Genomic DNA, 22,742 nt, shown 5'->3' with positions numbered 1-22,742 from the left:
TGAATTTAAATTAATTAAATAAAAAAGCTACATTATTGAATTTCCTCTGTATAATATAAAACAAAGGCAGTAAACAGTTTTTTTACGCCTGACCATTTAGTTTTATTTAACACGCTGTAGCGTAACAGTTTGCTTTACAATTTTAATAGGATAAATAAATTCTTTCTATACACATGGTTCTTTGTTCCTTTGTTTTTAGCGCGTAATATAAAGATAAGTAAAACGTTTAGAATTTAATAGATCAGATGCAAATGAAAAAATAAATAAAAAAGAAAAAAATTTTTGTCACTTGGCAGATTACTTAAACATATTTGCTCCGGGGAGATTACGATAATTCCTACAATCATTTTAACAATTTGGTCTGTGTATGATGTGTATTGTGTATTATGCATTTAACTATTGTAAATGATTAACTTCTTGTTTAAAGATGCAAACAAAAAGATTTCAAGAACATAATAATGCAAAATTTTCATAAATGAGAAAGTTGTATCTTCAATGTAAGTTCAGGCTTTGTAACTAGATACTGTTGTTGCCAAGGCTTTGTGGAACTAGTTTTGAGGGCTACAGCTGCAGCCACCACGTGCGGCGCCGATGCGCGTTGCGCAGGACTCAGCACTTCGACTTGCCGCAAGTAGCAACCGCGACGCGCCTATCCTTGTCCGGTAGGTATTAGTACATGATCACGTGATACATTGACGTCAATACTGACCTCTGCCGGCTGTACCGGCTTGCCTCCTGCCTGCTTATCTGAACCGAAATACCCTATACATCGCATTATGTACACGCGAACTTCTCGCTTGCTTCCTTACTCCGCACGGCACGAGCAACGAAATTATGAATTATCTATTAAGTTGGTACTCACATACCAATTAAGTCACGACGCAGCGCCACACATACTTATGATTATACAACTCACGTCACTGACTTATCTAAGTTATAAAATATATTTAAATAGTATTCAATCAACTAGGTACCCTTAGTTGCAATATTTGCAATGAAATCAATATCAATTCGATATGTTTTTTAGTTTTTACCCGACTGCCAAAGAAGGAGGGTAATGTTTTTCGAGTGTATGTAAGTATGTATGTATGTCTTTTCCTTTGTGACCACCTGTAGCCTAAACGGCTTGATGGATTTTGATGTATGAGGTATCGTTAGATTTGTCTTGATTACGGGAGTGTCATAGGATACATTTTATCCTAAAAGTCCCACGGGATAAAGACATAATAATATTTTTTCTAAATTTCCCTTTAAAAAAATATGTATGCGGTATCATTAGATTCATTTCAATCACTCTTTTTTTAGTGTGCAGTCGGGTATTTTGTTTTTTTAATAATAATTTTTACTTGTTTCAGAAGTTTCTATATATTTTGATATATAATGCTTGTTTAATGCGAACTATGAACTATAAATTTAAAAATTTTAAAGTACCTAGTACAAACAAAAAATAATGCTTAACTTTATAACGATTTCTGAATAAATTAGTCATATTAGTCATATTAGATCTTGCAGGCAACTCATATTATTCTAAAATTTAAAATTAAATTATCTAATAAAAAGTAACGTAACCTTTGAAACTTTATAGCATCAGCTTCATCACCAGAAAGTCCCGACCAGATTGCCACGTCCGTTATAATATATAAGTTAAAACACTCCTTTCGTTTTACATATTTTTTCATAAAATCCAACGAATCAACGTAATTCGTTGATAACATTCATTTTTTTATTAAGTACGTAGGTAACTTTTTATTTTAGATAGGTAGGTAGGTACTTATGTACTTAATTTATAAATATAATATTATAAAATACATAATTAACAAAATACATATTATCTACACTAATATTATAAAGAGGAAAACTTTGTTTGTTTGATTGTAATGAATAGGCTCATAAACTACTGGACCGATTTTAAAAATTCTTTCACCATTCGAAAGCTACATTATCCACGAGTAACATAGGCTAGGTTTTATCCCGGAAATCCCACGGGAACGGGAACTATGCGGGTTTTTCTTTGAAAACGCGGGCGAAGCCGCAGGCGGAAAGTTAGTAATTAATATAACTACCAAGTAGAATGATAATGATGTTCGATCCGCTGTAAAATATGGAAAAAGTTGAAATAATACATGAATAAAAAATATAATACTTAATATAATAATAAAATTAGTTTTTATTATGATTATCATAATAAAAACTAATATTTACATGCACTGAAATATGACGTGTATATATTTTTATAATTATTTGTACGCACTAAGAGTATAGGTATTCATAAATATTTATAACTTCAACCGGTTTTGATTCTTGACCTATAGGACCTCATCATTTTGATTGGGGTTGGTACAAAATGTACCTATAACATTTTGTACCAAGTTACCAACCCCAATCAAAATGATCAAATATCGTAATATCAGAAATTTCTCGATTTCGTAGATCCATCCCACTATTCAATTGTCGATAAAGTTTAAGCAGGATAGATTTTTTTAAGTTTGGTACAGATAATTATCATACGAAGATAATGATTTTGACATGAAATAATGCTAATTCATTTATTTAGAATTTTACACCAATTAACATTATATTAGTTACTTAGTGGGCATAAAAAAAACAATGTACCTAATAATACTTTTTGTTTATTACAATAATAAATATTACAACAAATTAGGTAGGTACCATAAGCTAACTTCATACTATCGATTCCTAGTTAACATACTTTGGTTCACTAGTACCTAGATGCTAGTGTAGACCGTACGAGGTAGGTAAGATAACGTTAAAAATATGGTAAACATAACCCTCATGTTACACCCATGTTATATCGTACACGTGAATTTTATAATGTACGCAAGTCGCATACAAAAACACGTAAATCTAAAAAACTAACCGTTGACAAAGAAATAAATACTTTATATTTTGTAACTCATTGAAATAATACAACAGATTCTGCATATCTTTATGACAGACATAATGTACCTAGGTAGTTTAAATAGAAACAATAATGAAAATAAGTTTAAGTATAAGTATGGGATATTAGGATAGTAATATTATGATTTTCAAAATAAGCATTATTATTTTGGATTTGCTAAAAATCAACCAAGTTCTACGACAGTTTTATTTTTAAACATAAAATGCGTTTTTCATCTGTGAGTTTGAAAAAAATAAAAAATCGTGTCGGTCTACGCGTGGGGTGAGTGTACCGCAAAATTGGTGAAAATAATTGAGAAATTTTATCCTTATAAATAATTAAGAAAATTAAACATACTTCGGGCATTTGTTTCGGAAAATAGCTAGAATTCAGGAGAATTAAAAAAAGCAATTGAAAACAGTACACATTATACGTATTAATTTTATAAAAAATCATGTTTTAATATTTTGAATAATAGAAACCTGCCTATGTTAGTGAGCAATTATTATTCGGGGCCATTAAATATTAATAGACATTTATTAATTTTTAAACGACCCACGAATTATAGATTAAATGAAGGTAGTATAAGAGCGGCCAAAAAATCTTCTAAAACTCTCATGCACTTTCCAGAGCTTTAGTACATACATGTTTTTAGTTTTTACCTGCGCCTGCTATATACGTATTATACGAAGTCTAGGTACTTATGTGGGTTCTTTATCGGTTTCGCAAGACGGGACAAGATCAATATTATGTTGATAGGATTATGTAACGATTACATTGCGCTTATCATTTCACTCATGTGGACTTGTTTTTCTGAGGTAAGTATTGAAAACGTGATCGCGACCTTGAAATTCATGTAAAACTTTAGAGTTCATAAACATTTAAAACTATTTGAAACTTACACGATTAAAGTCATAACATATTGTATCACCGTGAATAGATGAATTCCGAATTTATACGACGTAATCTTATTCATTATTATTTCAAAAGAATCAAACTGTTTGATAGTAACTGATCTAAAATTTAAGAAATAATAACCTCTAGTATTTTACAAACGGTGATATTAATAGTTTACAGTTGAATGAAAAAACGTTGTTCGCATTTTATATCCTACCATCACAAAAATATTATCTACATACTGCTAGAATATGATGTGTCACTACCTGTGGTCACTACATAGTATAAAACAAAGTCACTTTGTCTGTCCTTATGTCCCTTTGGATTTTGATGCGGTTTTTTTATAGATAGAGTGATTCAAGAGGAAGGTTTTAGAATATAATTTATTAGGTTTAAAAGAAGCCGCGGGCGGTAAGCTAGTAAGATCATAAAATCAATTAGTCCGACCTAACCCAGAATTACAAAGCGCATAGGTAACGCAAAACAACTTTAAAGTATTAAGTACCTACACCTAATTACGAAAGCGCTAAAATTCTAGAGTCTAGAGCTATTCCTATTCATACATTTTATTTTTCTGTAAAAACTATATTGTTTTGTATTATTTTCTTTGTTTAATAACAAATATAAATATAAATATAACCGGAATTCTATTATTATCTGTAACTTTAAGCTAAATCATTGCAACTTGAATAAAAAATTAAAGATCGTATTGAAAAACACGTAGATCTAAAAAAAACACAAAGCCTAAAACTAGTTTAAAGCCGTTCACTATTGAACAATTTATTTATTGAGTATACCACAAAAAATATTCTTTTCATAAAAGTATTTTATAAATGCAAGTTCTTCGAAAAGTTGCGTCCAATAAAATTCCACTGAAAGTTTCTTTTGTTACTTCTCACGAAAACTTACAGTGCTGTCGAAAAACCTATAAACTTTTGGAACAATTAGAATAAAATTGACAAACAAAATAACCGTAATGTATTAAAATGGCAAGGTACGCGTATAAACGAACATGAAATGAAGGAAACACTTTTCATTTCTTTAAACTTTCAACTTGCACGTGGCTTCTAATTACATATCATGAATTCTCACAGCTCCAAACTTCTGAAGTGAACGCTTAACTAAACCGCCTGAAATATTATAATTTATTCCTAAAACACGTGCTCCCAGCAAGTGATAGTAATTTGAAGCATTGACTTAGCTAAAAAAGTAGCGAAATACACGTGACTCCGATGTCTACTTACTATTAATGTCTTTGTTACCATTTCGTTTTCTTTTTGTCGAATTATAATGAGATAGATGAGAGAATGGTAAAGTAAAGTCAAATTCGAATTGATATTATTTCATTTTTATTTCATAACGTGGAATTTTCCAGAACGTTGTTTACGAATTTATGGCTTAAAGTCGCGAAATTTTTAATAATTTAATTTTTTTTTTCTTCACCCCTTTGGAACGGTATGTAAGTTTAACGTACTTTTACGTACAGATCACAAAGTCAAAGGGAAAATTATTTTTAGAATATGTTTTGATTGAACGGACTGCTGACGGCCGCGGCTGTAGTAAAATAAGGAAAACATTAACATATTACATAGGTAGATAAAAATATAAGCAACCAACAATTATTTTTTGCTCCATATGTTTAATATTAATTATTAAATACTAGCTTCCGCCCACGACTTTGTACGTGCATCCCCGTTTTTCCCCGTTCCCGCAAGAATTTCGGGAAATCCTTTCTTAGGGGACGCCCACGTTATGACATCTACCTGTATGCCAAATTTCAGCCCGATACGTCCAGTGGTTTGGACTGTGCGTTGATAGATCACTATATCAGTCACCTTTGAGTTTTATATATATATAGATTTTGATGATGCTTCACAACGTGCCCACTAATATATTCTTACAAACTCATTGTGAATTAATTTTGCGTGATACTACTCCATGATAAATAATAAATTAACCACAATGCAGTGTATTATTATTTATTATATACATATGTTTTTTTTTCTAACTTAGTATATAAAAAATAAAGCCTTCTTTATATTTCTGGTACCATATTACGCAAAATGTGTTTACCTACCTGACATTAAAAAACAAAGTTTATGAATAAGAGTATTTTTCTTCCATCAGTATTATAAGAATATATCTAAATTAATCAATTACCATCTACAGTTAACGCTAAACGTGTTGGAAATAAATATATTTTATTCATGCAAACTTTCACATTAACAAACTTGTGGAAAACAACAAGCAATCAACGTGAGGAGGCTAGAGTAAACAGTTCCATGCGAGTATAATCTAAGCTTCAATTATACGGTCACGTGTATCTGAAACTCGGATGAAAGAAAGCGAGCCCTCGTCGGTGAAGTGGGAGAGAAAACGTGATCCGTCGCCCGCGCCGTCCCACCGGGTCACTCACTCCGGAATTTATAAGCGTAAACTTAAAATTAATTCAAAAAACTCATGCATTACAGACAATACAATTTTCATAAATACTTCCATTTACTTTCAGATCTAGAACCTTTTTTATGGCTGTGTAAAGGGGTCGGCTACTATAACAATCGCAGACTTGAATGTAGAGTACCTATGTGATACATTGTCGCAGTATTTTGTTTTTTCGTATATCTTTAAATCTATTGTACTATGAAATAAAATTCCATAATATTAGAAATAAATAATAATACATATTGCTTTATCTTCATACTTTTATGAAGATAAAGCAACAATAATGCCCAATTCTATGATGAATTTTGCTCTAGTTTTTTTAATCTTTCTTAGATTTAAAATTGAACAAAAAAGCTTTTGTAATCCTTCGATTATAATCGTTATTTTTATTTACAATGTCTATTAAACAGTTTTAATGAAATATGTTGAATTATAGATATTTTCTTCGCACTATTATTCTGATTTATTATCTATTTCAAGTTCTTATAAATAAGGAACTTCGTTGCAATAGAAAATACGTAGGTAATATGTAAACGATGTTATCGGGTTACATCTTACGAAATGCAAATCAAGAGAAAAATATCGCATGATCATTCTTGTTATTGTCTAGGCTTGATACAATATTTTTCCATATAAATTAGTCTAACATATTGAACAACTGCGCATTAAGTTTTCGCAACACATGCGTTAAGGATAACAAAGATGTTTACTCGAAACGGGTACAATTTATAGACAAATCTTTATAAAACGATTATACAAACGATTTTGTATAATTCAAAGGATTTTTTATTGAACAATCCACCAGTCATGTATTATCCAAATATGACGCAATGTAATCCGCATAAATAATTTAAATATTTAGTATATTGGGACATTATTTCATAGTCGCGATCAAATTATATAAAACGTTACGTATTTTTGGGATGTCACTTAACATAATATTATAATTTTGCCGGATTTTTCCACGTGAGTTGCAAAATTACTTATGTATTTATTAAAGAACAGATAAAGTAAATTAAGAGAATGCAATATATAGTGCATCAGAAAGAAAACCAATATCTATTGACATCATAACTATAGAAATATAGAAGTATTTAAAAAACAAAGGCTTGCATTATATTATAAGTCTTTATTACCTTAGTTTTGGAAGAATGTTTGTCCTTCTTGATGACTTTGATGCTATTCTGAAACTAAAATAATTTTAAATGTAATCTGATTCGATTAATTGTATAATTAAATCAACTACATTAATCATTAATTAAAATGAATCAACATAACATTGACAATTATCAGAATGCAAATTTTCAGTTAAGCTTTTAAATAGTTATCAATAAATCTCATGGATGATGTAACAATTAAATAATATCTTCTTATTCCAAGCTACGTCCGATTCATATTTCATGCATCACACACATAATCCAGTCGATTACAATATGACACCGACAAAATGTTTTCTTTTATTCAGTTTTCGTGATCGTGTCCTTGCGAGAGCCCGTTGATCTCATCTTTTTAGAGAAAAAACGTTGGGTTGACGGAACATTATCGTTCTTTGAAATATGGTTACTACGGTAAATGGTATGGGGTATTCTTGTTTCCTTAAATTTTACGTACTGCCTTATGTTATTTTTAAATAGATATGTATTCCTAATTTTAAGTATTAATACTGAAAAAATTGCGTAAGTAGTTGATTGTGTTTCCATTTAGCTTTTCATTAAGTTTTCCGCAGCCACTAATTATAGTATAGTTATATAATAATTTTATGTAGCGGTGCAATACCAAGATTTAAGCAGATGTAAGCTGTTGATTGCAAAATACATAATAATTATTATCTATTAGTTAATTTACATTATTATATTATGTTGAACCCTGAATAGTTTGATAATATATCCATACGATTTTTATACTCAAACGATCCTCTGAAATGGAAATAACGTCTAAAACCTTAAATTGTCCATTACTGTAGTATTATACTATGTTATTACTTTTAAGTATTTTGTGATTATATAGGTACTTACAGCGCAATGAAAACAGCTGAACAGAGATGTTGTTGGGGAGCTGGCGTTGGATGCAGCGGACACATCAGATGGACTGCCGTTTACTGGTTTGCAAGTCACCTGAAAAAAATTAATTATAAAATAATTGCTTTTTAAAATGTTATTTATGTGTATGCTCGTAGCTTGAATATTGCTTGAACTTTATATAAGCTTTCCTAGCGGTCAGTTTCTTTTCCCTTTCCGCAGATTAATTAAGAAGTACTTACTTATGTTTTAAAAAGGAAACAATTATTTTTGAAATCAGCGCCTCGTATATTAGTTATCGTCACTTTTTTTAAATATAATTGTATAATTGTATTACCATCGGCTATTGGTCAAGCTTGGCGTAATTAGTTACGGTTTATTGTTAATATTATGTAAATAAGACATAACTATCCTCTATTAAAATATATTATTCAACTAAATACATTAAATATATAAGCTTTATGAGCTTTTAGCTCATTTTACTGACGTAATAATATAATTGCTTATATTGCTGAATTATTCTTAAATTTCTCAGCCATGTTATTTATATATACGAGCTTGTTTAAAATAAATAGAAAGCGAGCTTAAAAAATTTAATCTATATTTTATTGGGAAGAAATTTTAAATGATATCTAGAAGATTTGTTTAATATTGACCCGATTTTAGATTGCTACTTGAATGTTTAAAAATTCAACATTATCATGTAAATTGGTTTTCATTAACTGACATGACCTGTTTCGATTTAAATGTAAAGGCTAATTTCTAAAGATATTTAAATAAAAACAAAGTTTGACGCACTACTGTGTCTTGTTATTTAGATTTCTATGACTGTATATCACATTAAAATGGACAGGTGATATTTGTTGAGGCAATGTACGTCATAACTTCAGTTTAGTAAAAAAACGAAAAGAGGGCTTGCCTTATGATATCAGGTCTGATAATGTATGTGAATTTATATATTTAAATACTATTACTAGGTAACAAATATGGGGCTAGTCTGAGCTTTGCTTGCTTCGTAATTTTGTCTACTCAAGTTTCGCTGTTTATCAACATAGCTAATAATACACGTCCTCTGTGTACCTAGTGAGTATTATTACTGTGAATTCACGATACTTTGGAGCGTTCAATATTTTCCTTACAGTCTATAGGTAATTACAACGAATTAATTATAAACGAATACTGATCTTTTCTTGATTTTCTACTTTGTATGGTCTATTCTTTCATTATGAAGCTCTTCTACTTAGCTCTTCGTTGAATGTATTGACACGCCGCTTTCTTTCAGAGCCAGCCTATTGCACACGAGTTGAATGCACCAATAAGCAGCGTCGCGACCTTGCCGGTGCGCGTACGCATACCGCGACCCGCGCTGCGATAAGGTTTCCCTGCAAAACTTAGTACTTACATTAGCACTCGTCGTCACGTCGTTGGTGTAAACGGCCGAGTAACTTTCCGGCGGAAAGTTGAATAGAGGCGAGGACATATCCGTTCTAATTCACAACACAAACACTAGTGGAGGACCGCGTAAAGGGACGGCGACGCGTTCCCGCGATTGCTCAGAGCGCTCCGAGCCATCAGCCGCGGCCGTTCTGCAGATTCATTGTTCCTTATTGATCAGCGTTGCCAAGTTGGAGCGAGCGCGGTGCCACACTGCCGCGGTATGACCACGCGCGGGCGCCGCGGGGAGCGAGACACTGACGCCTCGTCTGGACACGCACATATGCGGATTATCGTTTTATGGCTATAATGAGTAATGCAAACTTCCCTGTCGTTAAATTTGTATTGAACGTCGTCGTGTGCGCCGAACTGGCTGTGCGCTATCAATATTTAACCTTATCAAATAGACGCAGGACGATAACGCGACGTGTCGATATTGCCGGTTTGGCCGTCACACACTGAGGTTGTGTCAAAATATGTTTACACGTATTGTAAATTTATCTGTAGGTACCTACAATTTTATTTTAATCAAACGTCAATACTCACTTTACATAAAAGGTAGATCGATAGCTGTTATTCATCATTGTATAGCCAGCGGGTTTGAAACGTGCGTAAATTTTTAATTTAAATATTTAATTTTAGAATTAAACGTAATTCAGGGTCAAAACAATTTGATATTATGAAATTATAGTCTCAATAGTCAATAGTAAAATTTGAGTAGTAGGTAGGTAAACTGCTCATCAACATGCTCGCATACTCAATACTATTTAAGAGCATGTGTAACAGTATCGGTCAATTAAGGAAAGCTGGCATGTTCACAGTACTCACACTTATGCAATTTCACTTACAGTATGTTCAAAAATAAATGCGACTCTAGTTTCATTTTTTTGAACACTTCTCTGAGAAACACCAGTCGCCTCTGATGTCAAACCATACAAATCCTTCATTAGAGGATATCCACCATCACTTTTTTTATTATGATGCATAAAATAGTTAAAAACATTGTACACTATTTCACGAGATTGTCCTGTTAAAGTTTTGCCGGAACCAATTCCTTCTGATGACATTTTATTCTAATCTCCAAATAGATTAATAAGGACAAGCACCGCACGTCAATCACACGTAACTGTCGCTTTAAATTCAAAGACACCAAAAAATATTTGTTTTGTGAAAATATTATCTATTCTTAGGAATGTTTATATTGTTTATGTTGTTCTAGTTTTTTATGCTATGATAGCAAGCTAGTGTCAGTCAGCTAGCAAGCTTCTGGCTTCGTGTAGACAAAACTAGATTCGTTTATAAGCTAGAAAACTAGTTAGCTAGTTGACAAGCCAGGACAGTTTCAATAGGATTGAGTTCTATTTTTTAGGCGAATAGCCACCCCAACCACTGATTTTACTATCTTAGCTTATGTACTGTGTTTATGTGACCGATGAAGCTAGTTTTCAGTAATTGATGAGAGCGTTTAGCATATGTGGTGCAAGTTGACGCCTTTGCTGTTATTTACCAATGATTCCGGTTAGGTTTTCATCCGGATCCACGAAGAACACGAGCCGGAGAAACGCTTGAGATAGTTAGCCATCTGTGGCATCCTCAGGAGGTACATCTATATCATCACGGGAATATCATAATGTGGGTCCGGATCAGGAGTCTACTTTGGCGCATGAACCCAGCGCATTTGTTGGTTACAAAGGTAGTATAAAAACACGAGGAGGTAGTAAATTAAAGTAGTAAATTAAAAAGTATTGTCTCATACAAAGTAAAAATGGACCAGAAATTCTTACGCATGAATGATAATGTCCCTTCGCATACGACATGACAGGGAACGGCCGCTCTTCGAGACCAAAATATTCAAGTTTTAGACTGGCTTGCATATTCGCTCGTCTTTTAATTCTATTGAATATGCTTAGGATATGTCACAACTAAGCGCTCTAAAAGATTTTCCGCAAAATTTAATTACGGATCAACAACTTTACGAACACTTCCAAAGAACACATACCGCAATAAGACATTGGTATTCAATTTTAAGTAAGAACAACCGATATCGTTTGTAAATTAATGTAAATGGTGATAACTCTGATTATTAATTAGTAATTTGATTTTTGAAAAAAAAAATGCCGATTTTAGTCAAAATTTATATTTTTCTAACAAGATCCTTATCATCCAAATTTCCACCTTGGTGAGAAAAATTGACATTTCTAATGAAAATGAACAAAAAATTAAATGATTTTATTAAATACTGTAAAATAGTATATAATTCTTCCATTTACTGTATCACAAAATTCTTCATAGATTTTTAGATATTCGTACTACACCAATTACATCACCCTGTATTTATAAACAATTGCAAAATATGACACATACATAGGCCGGGAGATACTGACACAAAATTTCGGGTCATTTGTAACAGAATGGCGGTTCTACAGAGGTCTTATTACGCAATGACAAAAAGAAAAATGATGGTCAGAACGCTGGTACCGACGGACTAGTCGCGTGGGCGTAAGTCACACTCGTCGGATAAGTAAGACCCCTCTAGACCGCCATCCTGTTACAAATGACCCGAAATTTTGTGTCAGTATCTCCCGGCCTAACATGTGCAATGTGTAAATGTGTTGACGTTCCAGCTCTTCTTAATATACTTATAGCTTAACATAGGCGTACAATGGAAACATTTTTATTTATGTTAATATTTAATTGTAGGTATGTATCACAAATACACCATAAAATAAAGTCATAAAAAAATGGTACAAAAGGTGGTCTTATCGCCTACGGTGAATTCTGCCAAACAACCTTTACAATTTCTTCAATCTTTGACAAAGAAACGCTCATTGAAATGATTATAGGCAAATAACACTAGGTATGTTCTTTTACCTTTATAGTTTATACCTAGTACTATGGGGCATGAGCACTACTTCTTTTTTTATTTGAAACGTACAAAAAGTACAAAACATATAAGAGTGTACTAAGACTGTTAAAATTTTGCATACCTAAGTTACGAAAAAGTTCTACATTTAGGCCCTTTAGGAAATCTAATAATATTGGAAATGTGTATAATATTAATTTATCTCACATACTTCGGAACGATTTTAGGAAAAAGATTTCGTCTAATAGAAAAAAGGGGCCGGCATTTTATATGTATCTTTTAAACGTGCTAAGCGTATGCAACATTAAGTTACTTAGATATTAATACACCGACTATAATGTAACACCCTGTACAAACAACGACCAAATATTTAAATAATATAAACTCATATGATTATTCCATTTCTTATTTGTTTTCTTCAATTATAAATTATATAATTACTAAGCAATTTTTTATTTATAATACTTAATTAAAGTAATTGAATTAAGTGTGTACTCAACACACTTAGTTCAATTATTATGTTAATTACCTAAACACCTGTAAGAAATAGCACGAGTTAAAAATAAATAAAAAAATTTAAGACAACGATTTAAGATGTTAAGTTTTTCAACAATAGAATAAAATGCCTATTCGCATTCGTAATTTCGTATTCAAGCGTTAGCAAGCAGGAAAGGGACAAATTTGTAAATGGAATGAATTTGTTTCCAATAATTTATATATACACATTTTTAATTCATAAAATATATAATATGTAACTATTTACTTTTATGGGGCTTGAAATAAATAATCCATGTTATATAAGTAAATCAACTGCGAAGCTCAAGAAAAACTTTTCGTTAGTTTGACAAAACACGTAAATGCTTCTTATTTAAATTGCTAATTCTGTTCACTCTATAACCGCCGGAGGTAGAGGATTCTCGATTCCAGATTAAAAAGTCTATTGAAGCGTGATTCACTCTTCGATTACCTAAAGCTATTAATATCGATTTTTGGTAAGGATTTATAGGAAATATCCGTTTTTATTGTGGTATCTATCCACCCGTTCATCGAAGAGTGGTTAAATGTCCATAAAATAATAAAAATGCATTACATACTGCAAAATAATCTGAGGCAAGTCTTTTTTCCGGAGGATAATAGAGAAGATATTGCTTGAACAATATTTTTTTATTATTTCGATTATTCTTGCACAGCCTTAAAATGATAGTAGAACTGGCACTGTGTATTATAGCTGATGCTGTACATATGTGTACCTTGTAATTGGCGTATATTTAGAAATTAAAGACTTTTTAACGGATTTTAAACGCGATTTATTCATTATATTATTTTCCCGACGTTTCGAACACTTTACAGCGAGCGTGGTCACGGGGAGACTGAGATGTTGTACGTCTTGACGGTCATTCAAAAATTGTTATTTGTAAACTACCTCCACCTATTCCTGCGTAGTTGGTATGTGGAGTATTTTTCCTGATGTTGGCAGTATTGGCTGATCGTGTCTTCTAGTCTTTTGGCGTATATGTTCACTTAAGACGCCTTATTTATAAAACAAATGCGAAAATATGAAATAAAATAACTTCTATTGAACGTATTATCACGTAGCTTGCAGTACTGTGTGCGTGTACGTCAACAGATCTATCGCTCGCTGCGCAGCCGCATCTTTGGATCTCTGTAGCCGTTGGATTGTGGAATACACCGCTATTGTAATACCAGCAATTCCGATATGTCAAAGTGTAAAATAAAAAATAAAATCACTTTTTTATAAATCATTATTTAATTAGGCAAGATATCACGTAGCTTGTAGTACTGTGTGCGTGTAAGTTAGCAGTTCTAGTGCTCGCTGGGCGGCCGCATCGTTGGATCTCTGTAGTCGTTGGATTGTGGAGTGCACGGCTGTTGTGATACCCGCACTTCGGAGGACTAGTTTTGCCTGGAAATGGTCATAACATAATTACATTTATTCGTTGAAAAAAAAATTTAATGTTTTATTTTTTGGCAATTTCTTCTGCCAAAAAATAATGCATTAAATTTTTTTTGTACTTTAAAAGTAACAAAATTTTTGATTCGGATGAGCATATAATATTACTACAAAATTGAAATGTATCTTCATTTAAGTGAATGGTTATCGGTGTTTCCGCTTGGGAAGCTTTACAAACATCTACTTCAGTATTAAATGAATGTTTTAGACTCAGATATACTTACCCTATGGTTATTAGCGGCCAGAGCCCACACAGCGCGACTCGCCGACACCAGTGAGCTCGTGTCGCCCGTTAGAAGCGAACCCGATAATAGTTCCAGGAGTTCCGCTGTATAAGTATAAAAAATTTAATGGTAAGCTTGATGTGTAAATACTAAATAGGTTTATGTTTGAGGGAAGTTAAAATCTTGCCATAGATCATTATACAACTGAAAACCAAGTTTCAGGAAATCGGAGTACTATACGAAATAGTAGATTTAATGTAATCTATACAATTGAAATAGAGGCCACTTATAGACTAGGCTTGTAACTAGTAAAGCATTTTAGTATAAGTTGATTTCAAGATTGGGGCTATAAAATTACCGCATTTTTTGCTCATTAAATACGGATAGAATTTTCAATAAAATATCAAGCGTAGAACACAGAATCGATCATCTTGTGCGTAAAGAAAATCGACAGTGCAACAGATTTATCATGTTTCAAACAAGAGGATACGTTAAGAGACACATAAATTTCCAATCACTTACGTGACTGCAAAAACGCCAGTCTATGATGGTGTGCGGCGTGCGCGAGTGACGTCAGCAGGCACGCTGGCGGGGCCCGCCCGCTCGCCGCCAGCACCGCGCCCGCGCCGTCCGCGTGCACACTGAGCGCTTCGCACAGCTGCACCCACGTGCTCGTGCTGGGGGGGCTGGTGGCACGCGCTCGGGACTTCGTTATGTGGGATAGTACGTCACTCTGGAAATTGAGTGCCAAGATAAACACATATTTTGTGATAATATTTTTGGTAAATATATTTTTACAAGCTACGGTGTTTTTTTTAATGTGCGTTCTTAGAGGTAAATTAATATGAATTTGAAAATGCAACGTCATAAAGAAAATTGGCCAACAAATCTTAGTATTTCACTAAGGTTTATTGATTACACATTGAAATTTTAATGCCGTATTGATATTATAAAACTCGCATTCAACGCGTGGGCACTGCATGCGTGCAAGCACTCGCAGCAGCAGACGCAGAAAAACATCATGTGTGTCACTTATACTTAAGGATACACTACACATTACACTAGGAGGATATAATATAATCTTCCTAACAGCAAGTTGCACTACATACCTTCAGCACAAGTGTGCGGCAGTGCTGATGCGGCACACAATGTATCAGCACGCGCAGCAACAGCGGCAGCAGAGCGCCAGCACGTGGTCGAGCTGCCTCGCGGACCGCCAGCTCGCACACCGACCCCACCGTGCTGCGCCCGCACACGCACGTGCACATGTTGCTCCACGCTGTAAAATAGTTGTGTTTTATTTAGATATTGTCATGGATAGACTTTTATTTAGCATCAAAGAACAATACAGTAAAAATTTATACTATAAAAAATGACGCATAATAATGAAAATGGTCCCATAAACATACGTTCTGCAATGCTGGTATTCAGTAACGATTTTTAGTTTTTTTTTTTTTTTATATATATGATAAGCAAATTAATAGACATTACATTACTCACTCACTCATCTTTATCACATTAGAATTAGGACGAGAAACCGTAACAGTCAAAAAACCTTTTAGATTAAAAAAAAAATTAATATTATATTATAAAGGCGAAAGTTTGTAAGTATGGATGTATGGATGTTTGTTACTCTTTCACGTAAAAACTACTGAACCGATTACAATGAAATTTAGCACACATATAGAGGGTAACTTGGATTAACACATAGGATATCGGTTATCGGTATCACATAGTTTTTATCCCGGAAATCCCACGGGAACGGGAACTATGCGGGTTTTCCTTTGCAAACGCGGGCGAAGCCGCGGGCGGAAATCTAGTCATGAAATAATTACCTTTCGGACAATCATTCGTGAAACTAAGCAACAGATGCATTAGTGCATCTCTCAATTGCTCAGTCATCATGCACCACGGCCACAGCTTGTTGAGGGACACGCATATATTGTCCTCCGCGAAACTTTCCTTAGCAATGGTACAGTTTAGCATCGCACTGTTCATTAATGTAAGTAACCAGTATAGATTATGCAATACGGGTTCCTGGAAAATAAAGTATGTATTAGTTTTTAGATAAATAAAATATTTGAATAAATCTTTATAGACGCAAAATTCTCAAGGCCTTGCAGTGGAAGCAATAATACTTTTATCCATTAAAACTCAAGATCTTTACAACTTAAACACTTTTTTACTGAATTATTTGCTAGAGTAACAAATATATAATAATTTTAAGTGATCATAATAAAGATACATGTTTTTTTTTAAATCATTGCTAAGTAGTTTACCTATAATACCGGTATGTAACAATATTAGAAAATCATTTCCATACTTTACAATAATACTGAGCAGCATATTATAAGTCTAAAATCTACCAACTCTAAATATACTATTTAACAAAACACTCACATTATTAGCATTACGTATAACATCCACAGGTTTTCCCTGCAACGACAATCTATCCCTAAAAGCCTGCATAGTAACCACCAATAACCGCGGGAATTGTCTATGCGCCGAATATTGCCGAGCGCGTGGACTTATAGACAATACAGATGATATACATGAACATAGAGAAGACCAGCTTTCATCTGAAATGTTAGAATTTATTATAAATAAATCGTTTTACTGTATTTTTATTCATTATATGTTATACTAGCGGTCCGGCCCGGCTTCGCCCGTGGTACATATTTCGCAATTAAAGGTAGCCTATGTTCTTTCTCAGGGTCTAAAGATTGTCTGTGCTAAATTTCATCAAAATCGGTCTAGTAGTTTATGCGTGAAAACCATATACGTACATACATACATAATTACAAACCTTTCCTCTTTATAATATTAGTATAGATATGCACAAAGAGTCTTAACTTAAACAAGATAACACGCAATTATACAGTATAGTTTTAGAGAAACTATTAAAGTAATTGACATTATACTATTTTATTTTTTACAATTCACCTTATAAACAAATACCTCTCACTTTCATATAGTTATTGATTCTATTCTGCAATGAAATGATTTAATTGTGAATAGATTTAAATGTGTAAAAGACGATATAGATTAAATTGAGAATAGAGTAACAATACTATTTTTTCCATGAAGTAAATCTAAAGAATGTGTACTTCTATAAACAAAGTAGAATCAACAAACATTCTTCCGAGTATTTACAAAGTTTTATAAGTGTTATGTACACCCATAATATCAAATGAAGTGTGTTATTGAAAACCAAAGAAAGTCAATATTTTATTCTACAATAAAAACAATACTTAAACTAAACAATACTTTTATTATTTAAGTGCACGCAATATTAACGGAAGTACTACATCGATCATTATAAAAGACAAAGAGCTATCAATCGAAGTGTCAAGAGTTCGATTATTATCATACTGTCGCACAGATCTATCCGGAGTGAGATAAAGCTAGATACCTAGTATTGTTATAGACAAAACTTTTCTTGTTTATTGATATTTATCCATATAAGTAGAAATCGTTAATCTAATCTTTTAACAGTTAAATAATAACAGATTATGAATTAAATCAGGCACTAGTTTAGTATTATTGACTCGGATTGGGACTACTATATTGGGCAAAAATCCCATGCAGCATACATTTTTAATTTTTATATCCTATACCCTTGGACAGAAGATATAACAGAAGCGTGTATGGAATGAATTTCACTACATTAATTTACCTAAATTTAATAAAAGTAACAAATACCTTGGCATTCTAAAAACCGCTTCTCCTCCAAGTGCTCTTTATACAAATCCATTAAAACTTTACATATCTCTTCTACAATATATTCTGGTTGACAATCTCCATTCCTGATCATATCGCCAGCAGAAAGTATATCTTTAGGTGGATCTTTGGCTGATTTTATATTGTCTAAAAATGCTTTGCAAGATTCTTGTTTCGATTTATCTTTGCGAGATATTGATTGAGCCAATTGAGTTAAACAAAACGTCGCCGCAGATTGCAATTCTGGAAGGAAAGGAGAAAATATGAGAAAATATGATTATTCTTTGCTATGCTAGCAATAGTAAAGATGTCAGTACCACTTTCAATAATTAACCTTATATTACTATGCATTATTTTTTAAGAACACTTATTGTTATAATTTATTTAGCTGTATCTGTAACAATGTATTTTACTTTTCTATAATTATTAAGAAATATACCATCATCATCGCTCTCCAAAGCCTGTAATAGCACATCAAACATGTCCGTTGCTTTATTTTTCTTCAATTCGCACCACAAGGTGTCGCTAGCTGAGCGATCAACAATCAGCGATCCGAGCAATATCATCGATTGCGTCTGCGCAAACAATCCCTCACTGTCACCTGTAAAATACAAATGGCTTGTTATGACATAACACAATAACAATGTCAGTTATCACGGTTTTGAAGATTGCGGTATTATCGTGCCGATTAAATTCTGAAGAATGTCTATATTATTCTTGTTACGACTGATATAGCAACTCAATTTGCTAGTCACAAGTATGCTTTTTTTTACAGATTAATAAGGTTGTAAAACCATGAACTTTTACAGTATTGCATAATGTGTAGTAAACAATTCGTCAATATGCAGATTAAAATGAAACCAAGAATTTGAAAGTAAATTTTCCATGAAATCTTACCATAATTTTTAAGATTTTAATTTTTAATTGAATTCATAATTTGTTTCTGATTCTCCAAATTAAACTAGAAAAATATTACACACAAAGCGAATATTACAACTTGCTTTACACCCGCGTTTCGGCCATTTTATAACTATTTCATATCCTTTCTATTTATGAAAAGAATAAACTAATACTTTTTTTAATGTTCACTTCATTGTCTAAGATTTATCTAAATCCATCAATTTACTCGTAAAATCATATCGTCCGGTAAATACATATTCTCTATTTCTTATTCAACTTTGCTAACAACATTTTTTTCTATCTAGATCATTATACATAGAAATAATTTTCAACATACCCACATCAAACGGCGTCAATGTTACTATCAAATTGTATAAGCAGTCTTTAGTAGAAGCTAGTACGGTGCGTACGCACTTGTGCGTCGTCGCTGCGTACAGACTGCGGCAAATAGTACCGCGGACACGGTCCATTTGTGTTTGAGATTCATTCGACCAGCATAAACATCTGTTAAGGATATCATATTAAATGTGTTAATTAATTATATGAATTTGAAAATATCTGAATAAATTTTAAGGGTAGATAATATTGATCCCACTTCAGCAATCAGAGGCCTAACGGTAAAAGGTGGCAAACCACTGTCAGAAGAAGCATGGTAGTTCGAAACTAGCCTCATGATCGATTTCTTGTAGTTTTTTAAATAAAAAATAAATATAAAAAAATTTATGGACATCAAGAACGTGAATTAGTTGCCTATAAACACGTAAATCAAATTGCTTTAACTGATACTTGAAGAGCTTTTTTATATAAATAGTAGTTGGTTTTTAACTATCCCGTATGAAGATAAAGTTTTCTCAGTAACAAGTAACAGTGCACTAATTAGACTCGAAGACATAAAGTGTATGCTAATTTAATTTATACTATCTCAATAATAATACTAATATGTGAAGGAACAGTTAGTTTCCTTATCTAGTTTATTTGACCTTAAACAAACCGGTCTCAGATAAAATCAACATTAGTAAGTTGTTAGAAAACTGTTTGATTTACGATAACAGGCAAATAAATATAATTTAATTTAATTTCTAGTTTTATAGCATTTAAATGCTTTTAAATGAAAAAGTTTTAAAGAATAGATAAAATTCGATCACGATGAGGGCTTCGAACCCCAGTCCTTTGTCGTAAGTACCTTGGCAATGCCTGAAATGGTGCCAAACTGCCGAAAAATTTCTCATTGAATCGCTCAATTGAATAAATATTTAATACATATTATTAAATACTGACTTAATACATAAAAATAAATGAATAATAATACAATTCAATTACAGTTCTCCTTAAAAATATGCCCTTGCCGTAAATCCTCTTCGACAATAATTACCAATTACCCTGTAAGTAATTAAGTATTTGAAACTATGTATAATAATAACCTACAACTCCAATAAATAACACGCAAAAACTTACCGGAACATAACTCTAAACAGCCCCATTTCATTCCACGCTTGTACCGGGCAGTTTTTAAACATTATTACATTATTAAACACATCAGCTATCGCTATAACAACATCAGCAGTTGGTGATGGTTTTTGAAACGAATATGTTGGTGACAGGTTGACATCTTGGTGTTTTTGGGCGCGCACTTCTAACTCTGTACGACGCTCTAGCAGAGTTAGTGGCATGTTTGGCTCTGGAAGTATGGATAAATAATAAATAGGCAGGGTTGAACGTGTTTGTGTGTATTATGAAGATTCTTACGCAGTTTAATTGAAAATAAATGTTTGAGTTTGCTCATGATTACTCGTTCTGGTGATCAGCAAACTTATACTTAATAGAATCACTATTTAGGCAAATATTACTTAATAGTCATTGAGATATAACTTTAATATTGTTTATTTTATTACTAAAATAATCTTAATTAAATAACATTGAATAACCTGTTAAGTGTTACTTGAAACAATATGTATTGTTGCGGTTGCCCTACATAAATTCTAAAACCGCAATGTAATGAAAAATTCGCAAAAAGTATTCATTCCCATCCCTAATAAACATTATTTAACTTTGCATTTGTTACTCAAAAATGTATAATTATTGTAGGTATTTTAGTCGTTAACTTACAATTTGACGATATTAAGGCCGTGTACGCGGTCCGTGCGCTGTTTGGCTCAAATATGTGATTTTTCAAACCAGATTGTCCATCAACCACTTATCTTACAAACATATGAATTACTAATAATTTTAGGAAATTTTATTGTCTATATAGTTAGTTAAGAGTTTTTTTCAATTAATACAGTATTTGTGAATACCATCAAAATAACTAAGCCGATGATTACTAGATTTCACTTTTAGTGTCAATTTCGAAGCTAAAAATATCTGAAATTGCTGACAGATCTAACACACATTTTTTTTTAACTAACTGCAAAAATCCTTATTCAAATAGTTAGTTAAAAGATTTTTTTATTTTTGACTCCTAACTTACGAAATTAAAATCCGAACAATGTGAATTTTTTTAGAAATTATAGTCGACAAAATGATTATTTTCACCAAGATATTTGACTTAGTTGAATATAATTTATACATATTGCAATAAAAGAACGTATTACTTATAAGATAAAATTTAAAAAATCAACTAAGGTACCTCTATTATTTTTCTACAATTTTTTTTAAAGTACTATAAAACACTGCGCGCGACCCGATTAAAATCAGTCGGCAGCGAGCCTTTCCAGAGAGAGGACATGTTGCTCGGCGCTCTCCTGTGGACCTATGCTGTTCATAGTAAAAGGATAGCGCAAAAAAAAAGATTTTGACTTGCGTTAAATTGAATAAGCCCTCTTAACGTTCAATCAAAATTCGTAAATAAAAAATATATTTTTATACAGAGACTTACCAAGAAAATTTTTATCTTTAAAACTACTCTCATGACAAAAATCTATCAAAACTTGTAGGCATTCTTCCACGAAGTTATAATCTTCGAACGTTTGAAGTGTTTCTTGCTCTAGCATCTGTAAGAAACCAGATTATCTTTTTATATTTTTTGTCATTTGATCAGATACCATGACGATATTGTATTTCAAAATGTTTTGTATATAAGAATATATTCTCAATCTATTTTTAATATAATTTAAAAATTAAATAGGTAGAGAAGTCCATAACTTCTCTCCATAACAACCACACAAGGACGAGATTCATAAAGAAACAATAAAGAACTACTTTCAACACGGTTTAATACGACCATAGCCGACATTCTGCAATATAATAGAAAGAACAATAGTCAATTATTTATTTAGAATGACACGCAAAAAGTACTTAACGATGACTCAGGTACGCGAATACACTTTTAAGAGCATAACATATTTTAGTAAAAACTAAAACATAGTCTTTATAT

At 32.3% G+C, this 22,742-nt stretch overlaps 2 protein-coding genes across 2 annotated transcripts in view; both read right to left on the bottom strand.

Moving 5' to 3' along the window:
• The window catches only part of LOC123691073 (inositol-trisphosphate 3-kinase homolog), a 55,650-nt gene extending 45,516 nt beyond the window's left edge, over nucleotides 1-10,134 (bottom strand). Inside the window, exons 1-3 of the mRNA XM_045635296.1 lie at nucleotides 9,659-10,134; nucleotides 8,254-8,352; nucleotides 7,375-7,428 (exon numbers count right to left, since the gene is read on the bottom strand). Of these exons, the coding sequence (XP_045491252.1) occupies nucleotides 7,375-7,428; nucleotides 8,254-8,352; nucleotides 9,659-9,736 (231 nt within the window). The 5' untranslated portion in view covers nucleotides 9,737-10,134. The remainder of the gene's footprint in view (nucleotides 1-7,374; nucleotides 7,429-8,253; nucleotides 8,353-9,658) is intronic.
• Nucleotides 10,135-14,298: 4,164 nt separating this feature from the next.
• LOC123690942 (rotatin-like) overlaps nucleotides 14,299-22,742 on the bottom strand; it is a 40,489-nt gene continuing 32,045 nt past the window's right edge. Inside the window, exons 23-33 of the mRNA XM_045635104.1 lie at nucleotides 22,245-22,359; nucleotides 20,825-21,047; nucleotides 19,707-19,873; nucleotides 18,909-19,070; nucleotides 18,452-18,712; nucleotides 17,150-17,328; nucleotides 16,585-16,786; nucleotides 15,859-16,028; nucleotides 15,272-15,482; nucleotides 14,750-14,853; nucleotides 14,299-14,477 (exon numbers count right to left, since the gene is read on the bottom strand). Of these exons, the coding sequence (XP_045491060.1) occupies nucleotides 14,337-14,477; nucleotides 14,750-14,853; nucleotides 15,272-15,482; nucleotides 15,859-16,028; nucleotides 16,585-16,786; nucleotides 17,150-17,328; nucleotides 18,452-18,712; nucleotides 18,909-19,070; nucleotides 19,707-19,873; nucleotides 20,825-21,047; nucleotides 22,245-22,359 (1,935 nt within the window). The 3' untranslated portion in view covers nucleotides 14,299-14,336. The remainder of the gene's footprint in view (nucleotides 14,478-14,749; nucleotides 14,854-15,271; nucleotides 15,483-15,858; nucleotides 16,029-16,584; nucleotides 16,787-17,149; nucleotides 17,329-18,451; nucleotides 18,713-18,908; nucleotides 19,071-19,706; nucleotides 19,874-20,824; nucleotides 21,048-22,244; nucleotides 22,360-22,742) is intronic.

This window comes from Colias croceus, chromosome 4, assembly GCF_905220415.1.
Source record: "Colias croceus chromosome 4, ilColCroc2.1".
In the NCBI taxonomy this organism is placed as follows: Eukaryota; Metazoa; Arthropoda; class Insecta; order Lepidoptera; family Pieridae; genus Colias; species Colias croceus.
Note: the sequence above shows the minus strand (reverse complement) of the source record. Positions and strands in the feature narration are given on the sequence as shown.